The sequence below is a fragment of the Emydura macquarii genome, unplaced genomic scaffold (assembly GCF_026122565.2).
Source record: "Emydura macquarii macquarii isolate MOO-44397 ecotype Brisbane River unplaced genomic scaffold, CSIRO-AGI_Emac_v2 contig_1644, whole genome shotgun sequence".
Classification (NCBI taxonomy): domain Eukaryota; kingdom Metazoa; phylum Chordata; order Testudines; family Chelidae; genus Emydura; species Emydura macquarii.
In genome coordinates, this window is record NW_027131781.1 from 10,776,450 (window position 1) to 10,797,707 (window position 21,258).

The window sequence follows — 21,258 nt, forward strand, 5'->3', positions numbered from 1 at the left end:
ATGTTTTGAAGAATGTTTTCATATTAGAACTACACATGAACAGTTAACAAAAAAAATTATTTATTAGGTGTCAGGGGTTTCTACACTGGGTGAACAAGGCTTGTATTATACATCCAGAACCCATACTTGGAACCCCCTTTTCTAAACTCTCAATTGTAAATTCTGTATCTACATCTCCTGTATATGGTGTTGTTATAGAGGGTATTTCCCTGCACTTGGGAAGACAAAAGACTTTTTTTTTCTGTAAATAGTAAAATAAAATAATAATAATAATAACCTGAAAAAAATCAAAACCATACATACACAATTTTTTCTAACGCCTAAATCTTTTATAATGCTCTCGTTTTGCAAAATAAGCATTTCACTGAGGAATTCTTGCCACAACAAATGGTGAACTCCACCTGCTGAAAAATTACTTAGGTCTTTTTTACCTCTATACTAAAGAAAACCAAGAGGATTCCTTTCAACATAAAGGGACTGAGGCCAGATATGCCACAAATGCTCGAACATTTCCTAACTAGGAACAGAAAATATAAAAAATAACGAGCACATATTCCATGCGAGAAAGAGAGAAAAAGATTCTTCTGCAAACATTTGTCCATGTGATGTGCAAAAGTATTCAGCAGAAAGCATTTCCTGTTATGGGAAACCACAAATATTTGTACGGTTGTGTTTGGTGAAGAGTTTTAAATTATTTGAATGCATAACGCAGTATACTATTCCTATTAGTTATTATCCAATGAATGCCCCAAAGCATGCGAATTAAAGCCAGGATTCCTGCATCAAAGAACAAAATGTACAGCAACTCTCCCAAAAAGGCCATATTGTTGGAGTTTAATGTACCCACCTTACACAAACCCACATCATATAACATTTAAAAGCTTATTTTATGTATGTTTAAATGTGGTATGATGTGGAGCCGTCACGTAGTGCCATAACCCTGTAGGTGAGGTGAAACAATGGTACCCAGAATGAGAAATTCATTTTTTGCACAGTTCCAGAAACACTGCAATAGGACTGTGACTACAATTTTTACCATTTAAATTGATTTCAACACCTTACTGGGGTGTTTATAGGTCAAGGCTACCAAAGGACAATGTATTGCACGTTTTTTTACATGGGCAAGTATTTGTTTTTACAGAAATGATGAAGCCATTTAGCATGTAGCAAATATCAACATTTTGCAAGGTACTGACTTGTGAGAGGTGCACTTGATTCCGATGGGACACATAGCTTCTTCAATCCAGTCAAGAAATCTGGCATCAAAACATTTGCTGACATGGCCAAAATGACAAAATTTAAGTCTGGCAAGGGAGGGACAAGAACAGCAGCTATCAGCCCAGAAATTGTTTTCCGCAGGGCCCTGTCTTTAACAAGATGCAGAGACGTTGTTTCATTGGCAACCGTTCTTAGTCAACCAATAGGACCTATGCCTATGTCCATCTTCCATGTTGATTGAACAACAAGAAGAACAGACAAAGCTGAATTATGGCATCAGCTAGAAGTTCAGTCTGAAACCATCCATGAGCTAACAGCATGCAACAAAGAAACCACGGCGTACATCAGAGATGCCATGGCTGTCATACAAATGATAGCTGGAGACAAATTCCACGTGTACGATGAATTGGCTGCTGTGAACTTGAGGCAGGTCCTTAACAGATTTAACAGTGCTATTTCTGTAACTGAAGTCTTTGATGGATATGACCATAGTAACTCTGTGAAAAGTGTAGAAAGAGAGTGCCAGTCAGGATCTAAGGTTGGATGCAAGAAATACCAGGTTATTGGTGGATGCCCTGTGCCTCAATGGAAAAAGTTTCTAAACTTGGCATCCAACAAGCTGTCACTTGTCAAATTTCAGTGTCAAGAGATGGTTCAAAATGCACCTGAGATGTAGAAGCACACTCAACACAAATACTCCTTCTTGCTGGAGACTTTTCCAATGATGAAGTAGCAAAGTCCATCTCCAGCAGAGGTATTGTAGAAGCCCAAGACTTGTACAGTGCTCAGGAGAAAGTGGACACAAGAATGCTTCTGCATGCTGCATGTGCCAGTATGGCTTTTGGGAATCTTGGTGTCAAAGGAACCATAGTAACTAGGCCAATTAATATAGATGTTTTGGTCCTTGCTGTTCACTACTTTCCAGAAATGGAACACACAGATAATATGTGGATTGAAATAGACACCATTATCAGCACAACTGACAAGTGTCGCTTCATATCTGTGCATGCAGTTTGTGACACACTCATTCCTAACTTCTGCAACTTACTTCCTGCTGTCTAGGCATTAAAAGGATGTGTCTCTGTGTCATCCCTACTTGGCACCGTGGAAAAATCTGTTAACTGTTGTCAAAACAGATAGAGCTTATCGCTTCAGAGATCTTGCCAAATAGGAGATTGATGGACAAGCTACAGTTTCTGCAGCAAGAAAGTTGGTAGCAGTTCTGAATGACCAGAGCGAGAAAGAAACAGAGACCTATAGAGACCTGAATTGCTTGCACCTCAATCTAACCATCAAAAAGAACAAGTCACTGAACAAACTCCTACCATGTGAGAACAGTGTTGACGAGCAAGTCAAAAAAGCATCTTGACAAACAAAGATTTTGATTTCTTTGCACACAGGTAAACCAGATATTGGATCACCCTTGCAAAACAGATGGAAAAACGTGGATGATGAAGTACTTCCTGTATTCTTCAAGGATCTAGTGGGATCTGAGCTTTCACAAGACCTTTTTTTGTCACTGTGCCAGTAGGGGTCACTGCACAATGATCTATGTCTGTTGTCAGAGCAATCCTCCTTGCACTGAATGCAATGAAGAGTGTGATAACCCATGCACTCTCAACAGAAATCACAGTGATGCACCATATGATGGTAATGATATAGACTAGACATGTCACTAGTGCTTTACATTTCAATTGTACCTGCACACATTTATTATTAGATTTTGTTTTATTCTGTAGATGAATGTGGTAATGCCTTGTGGTCATTAAACTAACAAACAAATACAAATATTTCAAAGTAGTCATTTTAACATGTTGATGGTGTCAGTATTTATTCCCATTTCAATGATAATGGCACCACCTGACAGCTCCACATCATACCTCATATTAAAGCAGATATAATAGGCTTTCAAATGATGCATGCTGTGTGCTTGTTTAGAGAGGGTACATTAAATTGACCAAATCAGCGGCATCTGCCGCTCGCCTAAATTTATAGCCTAAATTGCTGATCCTGAAATTGGATAGGCACAGGCTCCATGCCACACGAGGCTCCGTGCAGCTACAAGTGTCTGTCTGTGAAGATCCAGTTTCAGGATAAGGGACCGAGTAGTGACATAGCAAGGTCAAACAAAGGAGAAGGCAACAAGGAGAAATGTATGACAAGGGTTAAAAAGATCATGAGACCTCTAGTCTAATGCAAACAGGACAGGAATTGATGGAAGGGGGAGGAGAGGACAATGACATAGGACACACACTTCCCTATTACAAAAACGATCAAATACTAAATCTTAAAACAAAATTATCAGCAAAGTGATACAATCCCCATCACTTGAGAAATTTAAAGCAAAACTGGAAAAAGCCTCAGAATATTCTGTAGGGAAAAAATCCTGTGTTGACCAGGAGATGGACTAGATGATACAATGGGTCAGACGACAATGAATTTGTGAAACAGAATGAAATTGTGTAGTTGCATGAGTCACAAGCTCTGCTCAAGTAACCACCTTAGAACAAAACATATGTAAGTATTTATATTGCATCCCTCACAGAAGCATCTGGGTGCTGTCGGAATGATGTGTAAAGCAAAGTATACTACTACTCTGGACAGTACAGTACATGTTAAATTAATAACATTTTATTTAAAAAATAGAATAACAACAGCATCCACCCTTTAAAAACTTACATTCCCAAAAGTTCCTCACGCTTTTTGTTATCGTCTCCCCAGACCTCAATGTCCAACTTATCCTTCCTGTCAGAGAAGTAGTGAAAATCAAACTGTTCCCTCCACTGAGGATTTGCACTCTTACACAGTGTCTAGAAAACATGCAGTTATAATATTTACTTTTCTTAAAAGGCACTTTTTTCCAGTTATGTATTCATCAATTTCATCGACAAAAGCAAGATCAGATGTTCGAGCACTAAGAGGACCATCCCCAGCCTATCATGCAGATCCTCATTTCTCTTAAAAGTGTTTTCTTCCCCATAATGACAAATATAAAAGCATGGTATGAATGTGTGGCTGGAGAAATGTTCATACGGGAAAGTGGACCGACCATTTCCAGTTTAAAGAGACCACAGGCTGGTTCAAGGTCACTTATATTGGCATAAATCAGGGGCAAGACCTTGGAAGTCAATGAGGTTGAACAGGTTTGAATGAGATCAGAATCAGGTCCTAGGTTCTCATTCTTTCATGTTAAAATAGACTTTAGCAGAGGTGCAACTGAGCAGTTAGGCCCTGATCTTGCAAATATATATATACATACAAGTAACTTTATGCATGCAAATAGTTCCACTGAGTTCAGTGAGACTATTTGTGTGAATTCATTTACAAAGGAACATGAGTGTATGCAGGTTGAGGACCTTAATATCTCTTGCAATACGCAATATGTTAGATTACACTGGAAAGTACACCAGTGATCCTTCTGTATGTGCACTGCCCATTGCAAGAGACTGAATACTGGATTAGCTGGACCACTGCTATGGTCTCCACCATATTGTCTGCTTTTCTGTGCTGTCTGATTGAATAAAGTAAATGAAATGATCCCGATAAAAGGATGTGAAACATTTTCAATTTTAAAATGTATTATTGCATTAAAAGTAAACATAAAAGTGCATCTTACATGGTGATAATGCATCTTAACTATAAAGATTAACTAATCTGTTTATTTCATTAGAAAAGTAGTTTAAAAAAGTAATAGTGTCATGTTCTGTTCCCGTTTGGTTAGAATTATTCATATTTTTGAAAAAACACCACAAGACAACCACATTTGTGGAATCTCTGTAGTTAGATCATCGGGCCTCATTTGTAGAATTACCACATCCTATAACCCAGTTTAGAATATCTAGCTCTTTGCTTGCATTTGGTGGTTTTTGTTGCTGTTTTTAACTACATTTTCCCCCACCCTTAGCATGAAAGGGTGAAATGCCCACCCAGTGGAACTCCACTCAGTCTATGGACTCCAGGGAAGCTGCGCAGGGTGCACATAAATATGGACTGTGGCCCAGCTACGAACAGAACGAAGAGTTAACTCTAGGCAGCAACACTGAAAATCTTAAAGGTTCTTTTTTAATATTAAATATGTATATTCTTTAAAAGTCAGTGAATGTTTCTAAAATGTCAGTGCACAGTTTTTTAGGGTCCGACCTATACAGCACACTTAACATTACAAAAGGACTTCTGTATTGGCAGAGAACAAAACCATGTGCTGTGCATGAATCCTATTTCATTTTATATTAGTGTTGCACATCCATCACTGTGATGTGTATATTTTATATACAAACACGCGCACGCACACACAGAGTATTCTCTAGTTCCTATTCTGCAATCAAACATGTGACAAAGCTCTTCCTCTACCTCGGTGGGTCCAGCACTTCCTTCTAGCGGTAGGTCAGGGAACTGCTTCACCCTTTAGTGTTCTTCCACCTTCTAATGGTGGGGAGGGTAACACAGCCTCTCTAAGATAACCACTCCCTGCTGGGTCCCAGTCCTCTCTCTGGTTCTCACAGGTCCTTGCCTCTTCACTGGGGCTCTTGCCCCTCTAGTGAACGGCTGGTAGGGGGAGGCCGGTCTCACCCTCAACTCCGGGCCCCAACTCAGGGACCCTACAAGTAGCAGCCTTGTGCTGTGGCCTCAGGAAAGCTGCTAGCATCCCTGGGTTACTTCCCCATGCCCCTTGACTTAATGTCTGGACCCTGCTCGGACGGAGCCCTTCCTGGCCCCCTTGCCAGGGGAGGCTCTTGACCCCTGACAGCCTCACGGGTGTCGGAGTGCCCAAACCAAATGTCCAGTTCGATCTTTCACTTTTGGCAGGGTCTCTTCCCTCAGGCCTCCAGGCCTGGGAAAGGTCCTTTGCCCTCTTCAGGCAGGGTTTTTCCCTCCCCCAGTCTTTGTACCTGCAGGGTTCTCTCCTGCCAGCGTTCTGCTCCTTCTCCCACACCCTCCCGATTCCTGACAGCGTCTTGCCTGCTCACACACTGGTAGCTCACCTCACTCACACCACTCCAGCCACACCCTTTCTCGGGGGGGGGGAGGCTTTTAACAAGTCATAGGTGGGGCCTTGATTGGTTCCAGGTGTGTTAATTGACTGGAGTAACCCCTGCTCAGCTACCAAGGGAAAAGGGACTTACTGATCCTAGGGCTGATATATCGGCCTTCTAGCACTCTCCGGTAGCCATCTAGTCTGACCCTGTCACAGTACATGCGAGGAAAAGGGACACACAGAAAAATCTAAACTCCTTGAACCTGATTTTGATCTCACTTCCACTGCCATATATCAGGAATCACTCCACTGAGGAAAGAGTTCCAATGGTGTAAAAGGGAAAAAAAACAGACCCCTTATTTGCCCTAATATACTTATAGAATTTGTTAATACTTACCTTACTCTTATATTTCTGATCTCCCAGTTTTAACCGAACAAAAATCTGGGTCATGCTCCCTCCTGGGATATTCTTCCCTTCCAATAAAGTGATAGTGACAATTCCATTCCATAGTTCGTTCTTTCGCAAGGAATCAGACAGTCGCATATTTCGTATGAAACATGACTGAAAAAACAAGTTGACTTCATGAAGACACTATTAGATACATCTCTTGGGCATTTATAGGGCCTCAATTATTCCAAGTATCACAATCTTTACTGTATTTATCCTCACATCACCACTGGAGGTACAGAAGTACTATTAACCCTCTTTTTTTATAGATGGTGCTCTGAGACACAGACACACCTAGTGACTTGCCCAAGGTCACACAGGAAATCTGGCAGGAATGGGAACAGAACATGGATTTGTTTCCTGATTCCTAGACTGGTGCTCATACCACCAGACCTTCCTTCCTTCTCCTGCAAAGCAATTCTTTGCTTGCTAATCTTTACTGTTTATGTTACCAGACTCTGAGCTTGTGAATCAAAAATACTGATGTCCACTAAAACATGATGACTTTTACCTAGTGATAATATGGCAATTACAACATATTTATTAACTTTATTATTTCATCATGCAGCAGCACATAATGGTATAGCACTGGCAAAGTGGAAATGACTAAATGGACCTTTATTTTTTGGAAGTAGCAGAGAGATCTGGAAACTTAAGGTTACACCTTTCTTCTCCATCCATATTTTATTACCATGCAACAATTTTTTAACATGCCAGGCTTCTATGCTTCAATCATGACAGAGAGGTGGGTCCAAAAGGGAGAAAGATTTCACTAGTCACATGAAAACAGCTTTAAAAACAAGTTAGCTTTAAAAACAAATAAGAAATGTTGTTACTACATAAAAAGATTACAAGGACACTTCAGGCCTGGGAAGAACATTTTAAGGAAGAATTAGTCAGTAACAAAATTCTTCAATCATGAGAGGCACATACACAAATTTTAACTTGTTCTTCATTGGTTAAAATACCCAAATGTTTGAATCCCACACACATATTAATATACTTCTATTTAAACACACTGTTTGGCTTTCCTGGCGCACTGAAAGAAAATTCCTACCTTTAAAAAGAAAATGAGATTTTGATTCATAAATCCAGCTGCAATGTAATTTTTTTAAGTTCATCTTGTAGGCTAAAGCATGACTGTTCCCATGGACATACTTCAAAGTCCCGGCAGATATATTCCTCCCTAAACACTGCAACTATTTCAAAATCCTTTTTACAAAAAAGGGAGTAATGTCCACAAGGGAGCAAAGGGCATCCTACAGTCTGGCAACTGCCTAAGAAAAATGGCAATGCTTCCATGAAATATGCCCTAAAATAATTTTGTGGCTTGGTATGTCCTAATTTTGAATTGGATGTTTATCTTGGAAAGGCTTCTATCTAACTTGTCCATAAAACAGCTCCACTTAGCTCTACGAGCCCTGTGAAAATGGAATCCAAAGCTGGCTATTAAAGGGGCCTCGAGATTGCTTCCATATGGCAGAACAGCATGGGAGTGGAGGGCTAAGGCCTACAGCAGGCGCTGCTTGGCTTGAGCTCCCGATCTATCCATGGACACTCATTGCATTACACTAGAACATCTGGATTATTGCTTGTAATGTCCCTGGGAAATATCCACTTCCCATCAAAGCCTTTATCTATCTCAGTCGTACTTCGAACATTTTACTATTTAACACAGTCGTGTTTGATGTCATGTGCTTGCTGCTTTAGGTCCAAGGATTTCCTCCTCCTCCCCCCCCCCCGCGCGGCCCTCCTTCCTTGGAGGAGGAAGAGGTTTTTGAAGCTAGTTCCCAAAAAACAGACAGAACAGATTTATTATCCACGTTACATTCTGTTTTAAACTAAAATCTCCACTTAGCTAGAGTCTCCAGGCTCAGCAAGAAAGCAAGTTATTATCCTTTCATTTTAAAATCAAATGTCATGAGTCCTCTCGTATGGATCCTCTCTGTTCTTGATCAATTCAGAGTTTTATGGTAGCAATCCAGTTCTATGGGCCTCCTAACTAGCACGTAAATCCTCAGGGCAACATTCAGTACAGGGCAGAGGGCCACACAAGGCCCCCGGCATAACGTTGGAAAGACTACATTTCGGCTTTTCCACCATCCCCGTGTAAGAGGCTTGAACAGTCAAAATCCGCTCCCTGGCTTCTGGGCCTGTTCCATCACTGCTCAATCTTTATCCAACTCCATGGGGGTTGAGAGGAAAAAGAGCCCTCAGGATGCAGGTGGCTGGCACAGGGGCTGACTACTCTGTGGGAGTGTTTGGCCCAGACCGTGGATCATTTCCATGGGTTTAAAGGGTTGGAGAGGACAGTTTGCACTGAGGCAAACACCGCCTGAGATAAGAAGGGGCAGATATTTTATTATTCATTTTTAAATAAAAATGATTTCATTAGAACTCTTTTCTCGTGCCCATTGCCTAAGTGCTTCAAAGGGAGTCATGCAGCGTCCAATAATTAAACCTTGCATCATCCCTACCAGGTCGGAAAGTACTATCTCCACTTTATAGATGGGTAGAGGAAAATTAAGTGACATGCTCAAGGTCTCAAAGCAAGTCAGTGGCAGAGCTGGTAGGGAACACAACTGAGGTGTCCTCCTTTCTGGCTGCTCCTCCAATCACTGCAAGGTTACATTGCCTTCCCAGAGAGGGCACACTGCTTGTGGGGAAGAGTCAAAGCCTTTCTATGTGCTGGTGAGCAATAAAAAAGAAACCATCATACATTTATTTAAATTAGACAGTGAGCTGGACAAGCGTAAAATGAACCCATCTTTCGCATCCTATACTTAAAAGGATGAGACAGGACAACAGAAAGTGTTCAAATTCCTGTGAATAGGTCAAAGTAGAAACTGGAACCACTGTAATTTGCAAAATAAAAATAAAAAAAAACAAGTTTCTGGACCTCTATTCATTAGGTAGGGAAACCGTTCTGCAGAGGCAGTTTCCCTCTGGGAAAGAGGAGAGGAGGATGAGAAAGACAATTTAACTGACGTGAGATTGCTGTGATGGCACATGACCCTGTAGCAACCGAGTTCTATGGCTCTGTGAAACCTTCAAAGATCACAGCGGCACCACTGCCCAAAGGGTATTGCTATAGAAAACCAAATTCAATGAGGCAGGCAAACGCACACACGGAAAGGAGGGTGAAGAATTATCCCCTGTGATAAGAGGAGTAGGAATACTTCAGTCCAGAGTCATCCTTTCAGCCAATTTATTCAATCAGTTTTGGACATCAAGGTGGCAACTGAATCACTTGTTTTAGGAATAAACTGCTGCAGGTCAATCCCTCTGCTCCCCAAGCAAATCCATTTGTTTACTTCCTAGATGTTCAACACTTAAAGGTTATTCATCTGTACAAAGGATGGAAATAACATGCAGGTCACCCTTGGTGCAAGAGTCTAGCCACCTGGGAGAAACAAGGCTACTAAGCATCAGACGTAGTGTTCCAATGAAGTTATCTACGAACCCCCCTGCACCCCAAATATCCCTATAAACTAATCAGCCTGAGAGGGAAGGGAGCCCTTCTTCTTGTTTTTCTTACAGACAAACAGAATACAGCAAATACTTCCTAAAAACAAAGGGATCATGCTTCCCTCTACAGTGTCATGTATATTTGATAAGCAAAGAAGCAAATTACACTCTGGAGTTAGCTATACCAAAAATACTGCTATCCCACCCTCCCATCATAAGCAAGGGACTCTGAATGCAGTGTACATATCTTGCTACCTTTGTAGACGTAATCATGCCCAAATAACTTATTCCGTATGACCCCCCCTCCCAGAGCAGTGAATAAATATATGCTGATAAATATACCCAGTTCGATACCTCTTGCAACATACTGATTTCATATGCAATATTCAGTAGTTGAAATCATCTCTGCATCCTACTTGTAACGACTGAACAATGCTTGCATGATTTTGTTTTGCCTTCTATTTTCTATATTAAAAAGTAATATTTGCTTAAAAAAAAAGATGATAGAGAGTTGGGAGGACAGTAAATAAAAAACATGAAAATATAAGAATGGCCATACTGGATCAGACCAAGTATCCAGACCATCTAGCCCAGTATCCTGTCTTCCGACAGTGGCCAGGTGCTTCAGAGGGAATGAATAAAACAGGCAATCATCAAGTGATCCATCCCATCGGCCATTCCCAGCCTCTGGCAAACAGCTATCCCTACCTATCCTGGCTAATAACCATTGATGGACCTATCCTCCTGAACTTATTTAGTTCTTTTTTGAATCCTGTTATAGTCTTGGCATTCACAATATCCTTTGGCAAGGAGTTCCACAGGTTGGCTGTGCATTGTGTGCAGAAATACTTCCTTTTGTTTGTTTTAAAACTGTTGCCTATTAATTTCATTTGGTGACCCCTAGCTTTTGTGTTATGAAGAGTAAATAACACTTCCTTATTTACTTTATTTTTTTCCACTCTGCAAATTGGACTGCAGCAGTTATTGGTACCAATGTGGAGTCATTGCTCCTTTGGGGATATTACTGGGTACCTGCAAAATGACTAAAATAACAAGAAGATTCATTCCTGACATGGCATCTGCTATTCACACTAAGATAAAACTTAGTTGAGAAATCAAAGACTGAAAAATGTAACTTGTTTTTTCCCTTTAAGTCCTACCTACATCTGAAAATACTGCATAATAACAGGATCTGAAAATGACAATAAAATCCAACTTTAGTTCAGCTTGAGAGGAAGTTAAGCTACCTCAATATAAAATTTTTATTTGCCTAATCATGTTAGAGATGTAGATTTCTGAGACACAATTAATTTACTCAGGAACCAAGGTGCACAAATGGATTGTACATGGAGGTTTTCTTCCCTGAACAGCAACCAGAGTAAGTGCAATAGCCAAAACAACAGTGCTGAGTTTATGTATCCATTATACAACTTTCCCCCCATCTTTATCTAGTCTGTCCGCATTTCTTCTACCCCATCACACTCCTCTGGCCATTTTTCCATAACCTCTCATGCCTTCCCTAGACATCTATATCCCCATGCTCACAATTTTTCTTTCTAGCCTTTATGTTCTGTCACAAACTGCCAGTACTGTTTCCACAGACCAGAGTTTCCTAACTAAAGATGGTTATTGATGGACAGTACTAGTGTTTTAATGCAGTAGCAGAATCAATAAACTAGGAAATATTGCTTTGTCAGATTTTTTCCAGCACATTCTGGGAAATTCTTTACTGCCTTGGATGGCCACAGAAGCTTTTCTTAAGAGATCGCACTAGAGCATGAACTATGTCTTCTCTGTGAAGAACTGAAGCTCTCTTACCCTCTAGTGGCTATAACTGAATAGAGCAAAGGGTTGCAGCTTTTTTTCTTTCAACAAGAATCTTGCATCCACTAATCCAATATCATGCTTTGGCATCTCTTAATTTTATTTAAAAGAATGTTAAGATGTTAGCTGGAGCCTTGGGAACTGAAAGACCTGCCAACATGAATTAAAGCTTTATCTCTGTTATTTCAAATATAGTGTTTAAAATACAGAGAGATAACATACAACAAAAAGAAAAAATCAAGGCAGAACTTTGGATGTTTTGGACCGAAAGAACTAGAGATGGACAATCTGGCTCCCTGTCCTGGGACTCAAAGCCAACAAGATTCAAGAGACAGCTGTGCGTGCACAGCCATGGCAGAAAGGGAGATCAAGGCACATTGATCAAGTGTGGGCACTAGTAATTTCAAGAGCTTTAGTTAAAAACTAAACTGCTGAGCTCTTCAATTATTCCATCACTTTCTGTCATATTCCATTAGTAATTTCTGGCTGTATCTCTGCTGTATGAATAGAACTGGAGAGGGCCAGCATAGTCTCTGGAACTGTTTGATGAAGCCAAGATAGCTGCAGATCTGTACCCAGGAACATAGATTACTTGTCTTCTCTTTACAAAACTATTTGTGGTGGCATCATAACGGAGACCAGAAGTGAAGAACAAAGTAAGAAGTTCATGTGGATATTCAGTATGACACATGCACATCTTGATGGCACCATTCTATTTCTAGCAGCCAAAATACCTGTTCATTCCACCAGGGGAAACTCCCAATCGAAGGACCTTAGGAAATCTCTGCTCAGGAACTTCCTCAAAATATAGCAAAAGGCAGCACGGTGCAATGTATAGGACACTGGACTGAGAGTCAGGAGATCAGGGATATATTCCCAACTATGCCACCATTCTGCTGTGTGACCTTGGGCAAGCTCTCTCATCTCTCTCTGTCTCCTCCTCCTTGTCAATTTAGCCTGTAAACTCTTCTGGTTAGGGACTGTCTCTTACAATGTGTGTGTAAAATGGGCTTCCAAGCACGCTTGGAGTCTCCAGTTGCTACTATAATACAAATAACAATAAGAGGTCCAACATTTCTCACTGGGTCAGACTGAGAAAGGAATGAGAATCACAGCCCAGAGGGTCTCACAGTCTGCACATATGCTAAGAGTTTTTAAACTAGTTATAGAAGAAGTAGTTACAGAAAACCATCTAGGATGGAAGTGTGGTATTCCAGGTTGATTAAAAGGACTATTAATCCACAAAGAGAATAGCAGAGGACCACACAAAATGTACTACACACCTTGGTTGTAAACCTCCAGCAATGGAGATGCCACATAACAAGAAGATATTTCTTGTGTGAGAAAGGGAACAAGAGATTTACAGGGGAGAAGGGATATGAGTTACCTTGGATGATATTCGTTTCTTTTGATTTGATCGTCTCTATCCATGCATTCCCACCATTGTAACAGACAGATCCAAAAGAAAAGGGAAGAAAACAGGTAAAGTGGTTAGTTAAATCATTTGAACACTGGTTTATAAATTATTTTAAGACAGGCATATTAGTATTACAGAGTTGGATCTACTAGTGCATTCAATTAAACTACCTCCCTCACAGATTGTAACAAGCAACAAAACAGAACACCTGCATTGCACCAGAAATAAAAGCATCAAGAATAAAAAGTGGAGGAGACCCAGAGCCATTAGTCAGATGCATGGCTCACACTTTTGGTGCTATCCGGTCCTACTAAGCTAATTTAAAAGGAGGGGGCAGAAATCAGCTTGCTGGTAAGTGCCTAACATGGACAAAGGCATTTTGCTCCTCTGATTCTACTGGAAATGGCTGAGCTATCTGCATTTGAAACACAAGGGCCTAATATATGGCCAGTGAAATGTTCAGAACAGGCACCTACTCTTTGGGAATCTGCACCCTGAATATTAACCACATACCCAGACATTCCCAAGGCTGCTGCCCACAACTAATGCTTCATCCTCTATTATCCCAGAGTCCCCAGGGCCACTCTGGCCCACACCCCCTTAATATTGCCAGAGGAATTGTTCCCCAGGTCAGAACTAAGAGCTCTCACGTGGGTTGTGCACCTCTGTCTTGCCCCTCACTGCACACGGTGATATGCATGCCTTTCCTTGCCTTGCATAAGTTAATAGGGGAGTTCACATCCCAGGCCAAACGAGCTTACACTAGTAAGAATAGTCAGGATTTCAAGATAAGTGGGCAGGGTTTATTAGAGGACTTTGACAGAGAGTGTCTCATTAATGACTAAGGAAAGGTCAGAACATTTGCGGCCATGCTCGCAACATTTCTTCCTTTCTTACCTTTAAAATCAGGCAATTCATTTCCTCCCTATCTTTATAGGGAAAAGCTACCTCCTTACAGCATATATAATGCTAGATGAGATCAGCACAACACAAATAAATGTGTTGGAATTTTATTTGTTATTATTTGGTTGTTGAAGTTTTTAAATAATCATAGACAGAGGGAGGAATATTTCCAACACAGCACTATTAGATTACCTAATAAACTAACAACTCTTAAAAAACAGGCAGCTACTAGAAAGAAACAATAATGAAAGGCAGACCTCTCTTGTGAAGTCTATTTCCTACATTCTCCCCTCTCCACGCTCCCCTTCTCTCTGCCCCATCTTTTGGTAATGTTTTCACTTTCATAATATCCCATACCTATTGTGAATTCCCATGTGTCTAATTTAACAGTCTACAGTAGGCTGCAGCTTTCACAAAGGATTCTGAAAAATTACAACTGTTATATTTAACATTCACAGAAACACTTTCAATTTTTTTCAACTGCACCACTTATTAGTTACATGCTTAAAACTGGACTTGCTTGATAATTGGATCTATTCAAATGATATATTTGGGGGCTTTTCCCCTTGTCAACCTGTTCCCTAAGTGACTGCAAGATGAAGTCTGGCATGGTTCATGTTTTGTGTGAAACACAGATGGTGATACTGGAAAAAAAATGGTCAAAAAGCCTGCTCCTGAAAGCCCTTATTCTCTTTAATCACACTTTCTGCAGCCTCTGCCCAGCGCCTTCTGAGTTTTTATCACCATTTTCAACACTAGAGTCCCACAGCACGTCCGCAACAGGAGCCTGATCTAAAGCCCACCGAAGTCAATGGATACCTTGGCAGGGTTTAAAACTGTGCCTGGCCTGTTGTGAGTTTGGCAAGAACGTAGCCCCTTGTGCCCATTTCCCTCCTCTCAGCCATGGTGCACCCATGAAAGGCTGGCACAACCTAGTCTTAATAGTAAATCCGTGCTATTCCATTTCACACTGATCTATTTTTCACTGGTATGAAAAATATCACATCTCATTGGAGTTTAACACCGTTTAAAAAATGAATAAAATCTAAACTCCTTGCTTACTGTGAGAAAATGGCATGTCCTGAAAGAGCAGTCCCGCAATGTGTAGGGCATATATTCGCTTAGCAGGCTCTACACTTTTTAGAGATATATCTCACACACACAGTCACGCACGCCATTCATGGACTCAGCATTTAAAGCCACAGAAAAGAAGCACTTGGTTACAGAAGCATAAGCAACTTTTATCCAGTCCAATGTGGTTGATTTTTAAATCATGAACTATCAAGTTTTCAATGCTGGGTCTCAGAGGATGAAAATAAAGGTGGCATTTCCCAGTATAGAGTAAATCAGATTAGAGCAGCTTTCTTTTTTTGTGCATTCCAGCTATAAATTTGATTTTCTAAGCCACTTACAGTTCTCTTGAAGTCTCCTTGCTTGACTGTTAGACTCAAGTTTAACACAATCTCTCCCATGTCATCTTCTAAACTGTTCGGATCTTCCAGTTTTAAAATCTGCTCAGTAGTTCTGGAAGCAAAAAAGAGATGCAACTGTAGTCTCCATTTTTAGTTTCTGATTCATTATTAAAGGTCACATTGAATTGGACAAATTCCGGGAGGGGGGAGGGTGGTAATGGCTAATATTTAGCACACTTTCTGAAGTTTTCAAAATTGAGTCTAAATGTTAACAGGTGAATTTGGTGTATTTCTTTGTGATATATATCCTTCCTCTATAGGTCTCACAGCTTCCACAAAACATACAATGTTCAGCACAGCAACTTGAAATAATACTTGGTATTTCCATAGCAATTAATTAATGCTGATAACCCACCACCTGCAGACAAGCAGAAAACTAGAGCAAAATCCCCATTTTACAGGAAAGGAAACTGACAAATTGACTTGCCCAGCTGAGTTGTCTGACAATTAAAGACTGGACTTGGACTCATGAGGTCTGTGTTCAGTTCCTAGATCTGATACAGACTTGTACAAATCATTTCTCTCTGTGCCTCAGTTTCCCCTCTGAAAATGGAGATAATATTTCTCTACCTCACAGAGGTGTTGTGGAAATAAAATCCACTAATGTTGTGAGGCACTCAGATACTACAGCCATGGGGTCCAAAATGCAAGAAAATGAACTTGCCCATGACATCATTAAGTTAATATAATATAATAGTCAGGAATAAAACATGATTCCTGTCTTCCAGCTCCACATTCAGACCGACAAACCACAGATACAAGATTGAGTTGCTGCAAAAGTGTTGCGATCATTTGAAAACAGTATTTCTAAACTAAACTGCAGTAACACATTTTAATAAATTCATACAGTACCTATTGAGCTCAAGGTCACTGAGCACCACAAATGCAGATCCCATGAAGTCAGAAGAGGTTAAGTCTCGATCATATACCTGGTAGCAAAATAAATATGTATTATTTTCACCCCCTAAGCCAGTTTTGTCACATCAGAAAAAAAGAACAGACATTTTGGGCATTTCGATTTTAATCCCATATATTGGGAATCAAAATACAGATGTTGCTCAGGGATAATTTTCCATTTCCCTTCTTTAATATGGATTTTAAACTGAACATTTTAACAGCATTTTTAAGTACCTTCTTGACATATGGTGAACAGCCATGTGCGCAACAATGGATTGGGACCATTCCTACACATCTTGTAGTATAATCAAATACTGTACACAGCCAGGCAGTTTTAGCTACAGATGTTTTAGCAATTAGTGCTTACAACTGGTAGCTTGCAGCTCTGTTAACTATAAAGTAACCTCATAATGAGAAAGGGCTTTGCTGCTTGTCACCACCGCCACAGAGGTAATAATTCTACTCAACTCAGTTCACCAAATTACACCCTTAAATTATTTCATGTAAACCCCATTGATTTCACTGAGGTTGCACAGGTGTAATTGAGGGCAGAGTTTGGCACAGTAGGTTTAAATGCCTCCAGTCAAACAGATTATTTTGACTTGGGGCATTCACACATTGAAAACAAAACATCCAAGTAAAATCTGGCAAGGATGCATGTGCACTTTAATATAAAGCTTAGAAAATTTCAAATCCTAATTGTGTTTTGAACATGTTTTCTGTGTCAAGCCATCACTGAATTCTCACACACACACACACACACACACACACACACACACACACACACAAGAAAACAACTGGTTCAAAAGAGCTTTTATCAATGTTTCAAAACCCTAAACCAAAAATTTACCTTGACCCTCAGCTTTTGATCAAGCCTCTGTATTGGCAACACAACAATTTCATCCCAAACTGGATTTAGGTTCTTGTAGATGACCTTACTTTTGTATAGAGTCTTTCCATTCAATTTAAATTTCACATATGGATCACTTGTACCTATTATAAACAACAACAACACCACACATGGGATTAGTCTGGAAAATATTCCAACACTACCAACTGCAAAAAATAAACAAATAATGGAGAAGAAAAGGCTTTTTTCTATCTCAATAAAGGGATTTCACTGAATGTGGCTAGAAAATGGGTTCGATTGGTAGAAGGGAAAAGAAGAATTCTACATGATGGGCTTGTGCTCTCTTTCAGGTCCTGTTGGAAGAACCTTAGTTATTCTTATCTTTTTTTTTTGTTTGTTTCAAGTGGGGGGAAGTAACAAACAAAAGCAAGGATGAATCTATAGAACTTACAGATGTAAACAATAAAGACACAGAATTACAAATAAAATGGGATACACAAAAAGGCCTGCAGATTTGATCAATATCACTTATAGAAAATCTTATAGGATTCAATATTAGCATAACTGCGTTTGGCAAGTTTTTTAAACTAACCAATACAATCCTAATAGTGAATTGTAACCCTGCTATACAATTCTACAGACACATTAAAAAAAAACCTATAGGAGGGCTCTTATTCATCATTAATTTTTAGAGGATTTACAGTACGTTTTATAGAACCCTATTCAGTTCTATAGGTCTTCATAACAGGTGGCTTGATAAGCAGTATGAAAACATTTGGGTGAAAGACAAAATAACCCCCAATTAATCTATTTTCAAATGCAACTTGCAGAACTCTCTTTTCTTATGCAGTGATAGCAGATTTTTTTTTTTTTTTTTTTGGAGGGGGAAGGAGGGACAACCTTGCACAGGGGCTAAAAATAAATTTGTTTTCCTGGTCTTCCAAGAGATCTGCAGTTAGGGCCTGCCCCAAAACCCTCTGAAGTCAGTGGGAGTTTTTCCATTGCCTTCTGAGGTTTTGGATCATGCTGTTAGTTGTACTCAGAAATATTATTTATACTTACTTCCTAAATGCACAGATGGCAAAGAAATATTGAACAAAAGCATGCACTTTGCACAGAGAGGAATACACAGATAATACCCAAATAAAATATGTCCAACAACCTTCTGAGGATTCATTAGTTAGGAAATTAGATAGATAGGTCTGTTTGGTGTAGCCTTTTTTCAATTTCTCCTGAATATTCCAATTCCCCTCTCCTGGAAGAAGAAAAGAAAAAAGAGAGCGAGAGAGAAGAGAGACTGCCTTTATCCCCTGGATAAGCAGAAGCAGCCTGCATTATTCAAAATAAATAAATAAATAAATAAAGTCCCCAACAATTCACTACACCAAAGAGGTAGTATTAAGACTCGACAAGAAAACTAACTGATGGAATGAAAATATGAATAGAGCATATAACTCATCTGTTTCTTAAATAGAAAAGAAACTGAGAGTGAAGGAAACATTTAAAAAATAAAATAAAATAAAATAAAATAAAAATAAGCAAATAACCAAAAATCTAGTTTCTGAAAGACTAAGAAACAAAACATAACCAGCCTCTTTTTCTAGGAAACACACACCATAGCTAAGCAAGCGTTCTGATTATATTACTGCACAGAAATGTTTCAAAGCTATTGAATGACCTTCTCTGAATGACCAGACCTTCCCTACACACCCCCTTTTACTGTACAACAGCCCTGTTCAAGTGTCAGGCTTTAACAATCATTCTGATGTGTGTGTGTGTGTGTCTATATATACACAGACACACATGAAAAAAAACAGGGAAAAAACTATAATAAAAAGAGTCCTTTAATTAAATAAGATTGCCACTCTGGGATCAGGCCTTCATGCTTGTCAGCTTACACTCAAAATAAACATCTCAAAAGCAGGCCTCAGTGGTGTCACTTACTAAGGCAAAGCATACTGGGTAATCCCTAGGTATCTTGACAGCTACATAATGTTCAAACTGTTTCATGGGTGAATGGCGGCACTTGCGTGAAAGAAAATATTAATGTCTGGAATGAATAGAAAAAGGGATGATGGTTTACAAAGCCAAGTGAGAACAGGGTGTCAAGTTAGTACAGTGTTAATTGTTAGGGAAAATAATTGAGAGAGAGCACGCAGGAGAAACATGCTGCGATTTTCTAGCCGAGAACAACTGTCTGACTGTCAGGAGAGTAACATCTCAACTAGGCAAGCAGGAAAAAAAAAAAGGGGTCGGCCACTCAAGAATGCAACTCCAAGATTATACAAATGACGAGATGACGCCTCACGGTCAGCCAACAGATGGACTTTAACCTTTGCACCAGGAGCTCCACAAACAATGCAGTTCTGTGGAATGTATTCTGATGAAATCAAATAGTCCGAACATAAAACCTTTCCTGGCAATGGCACCGGATTAGAAATGGAGCAGAACACAACACTAAACAACAACCCTTTTTCATTAAGAAAGGGGTGGTGAGGAGGAATATATAACTAATTGGTTTAGATCTAACGAAACTTCAGGATCTCTTTTTTTCAGTGTCTCAGTTCCCTTTTTCTTAAGCCTTGTCTACGTGGGGACATTAAGGAAAATTAATCTGTATTAACTAAAGGTGTGAATTTAAATTAGATTAGTTAAACCACATTAAACCCGTGTGGACACACTCATTCAAATTCAAGTGAATTAAATTTGGTTTAGCTTAATTCCCTTCCAAACTGGGTGAGAGCATTGCTCAAGATTTTGAAATTTATTTTCAATATGTTGGAAAATGATGGAAAAGTGCTCAGTGACCTAGAAATAACACAAACATGCACATGTGTTGGTTCGCTTCTTGCAGTCTTATGACCTCTGAAAAATTATTCCATTGTGATTTTAAGATGGGAGAGGGATATTATTATTAAATAAAGGAAAGATACTTATTTTAATGTCATTGGTTATTTAAAGGAATTTTCATCGTACCCATTTTATTTTTAATTAAAATCAGTTTCTCGATTTTTCCTTTTGTAAACTGCGATCCTTCCATGGATTTTACAAGCCGTTAAGCAGCTGGCTTGTGTTTAAAGTAATTAGTCAGACTGTGTGTGCTAGTCAGCATTGGCCAGGATGAAAGTGCACTATATAACCATTTCTTCCTTTTCCGTGGGGTTTATAATGCCCCATGGATTGTTAAATATACTTAACTTTCATGTTAAAGAGTCATTCATTATCTTCTGCATTTGTGAGTGAGCATATGTGCGTGCGCGGAAGATAAACTCTCCCTGCACTTGGAAGTAATCTTTTAAACTGAACAGACAATACAGTTCAGGCACAAAGCACTATGGACCTGCACCATTAAAGTCAAAGAGAAGCTTTGCCTTTTACTTCAACAGGAGTTGAATAGGTGCAGTTCAATAGGTTCTGGGCTATATGAGAGATCTTCTTTTTACCCTTAACTATGTTTTTAGTCGATTGTTGTTGAGTAGTCCTTTTTTCCGCTATAAATGTGGCTTTCCAGTAGCAGTGGAGGCCATTCACACAGTATTGGTGGACTAAATTCACTGGAACTTGAAGTTGCCTAAAGAAACAAAAGTATTCTGCACACTCTAACTAGACAGGGTTTAGTTTCCTCAGAAAGCGTTCATAGTGTTTTAATGGTTACTGCTGCCCTCTAGCAGCTATTCTGAGATTTACCACATCTGCTTTATTTACTAACCCTTGTTTCATGCTTTGAAAAAGCTATATAGCAGGTCTGATTTTCAAACATGTTTTCACCTTCTAGAGATCAGTTTT

At 39.6% G+C, this 21,258-nt stretch overlaps 1 protein-coding gene across 1 annotated transcript in view; it reads right to left on the reverse strand.

The window, feature by feature from the left end:
- MCTP2 (multiple C2 and transmembrane domain containing 2) overlaps window positions 1-21,258 on the reverse strand; it is a 129,997-nt gene that overhangs the window by 84,317 nt on the left and 24,422 nt on the right. The window contains exons 4-9 of the mRNA XM_067555630.1: window positions 17,473-17,615; window positions 16,578-16,654; window positions 15,666-15,777; window positions 13,321-13,356; window positions 6,591-6,755; window positions 3,898-4,028 (exon numbers count right to left, since the gene is read on the reverse strand). Coding sequence (XP_067411731.1) covers window positions 3,898-4,028; window positions 6,591-6,755; window positions 13,321-13,356; window positions 15,666-15,777; window positions 16,578-16,654; window positions 17,473-17,615 — 664 coding nt within the window. The remainder of the gene's footprint in view (window positions 1-3,897; window positions 4,029-6,590; window positions 6,756-13,320; window positions 13,357-15,665; window positions 15,778-16,577; window positions 16,655-17,472; window positions 17,616-21,258) is intronic.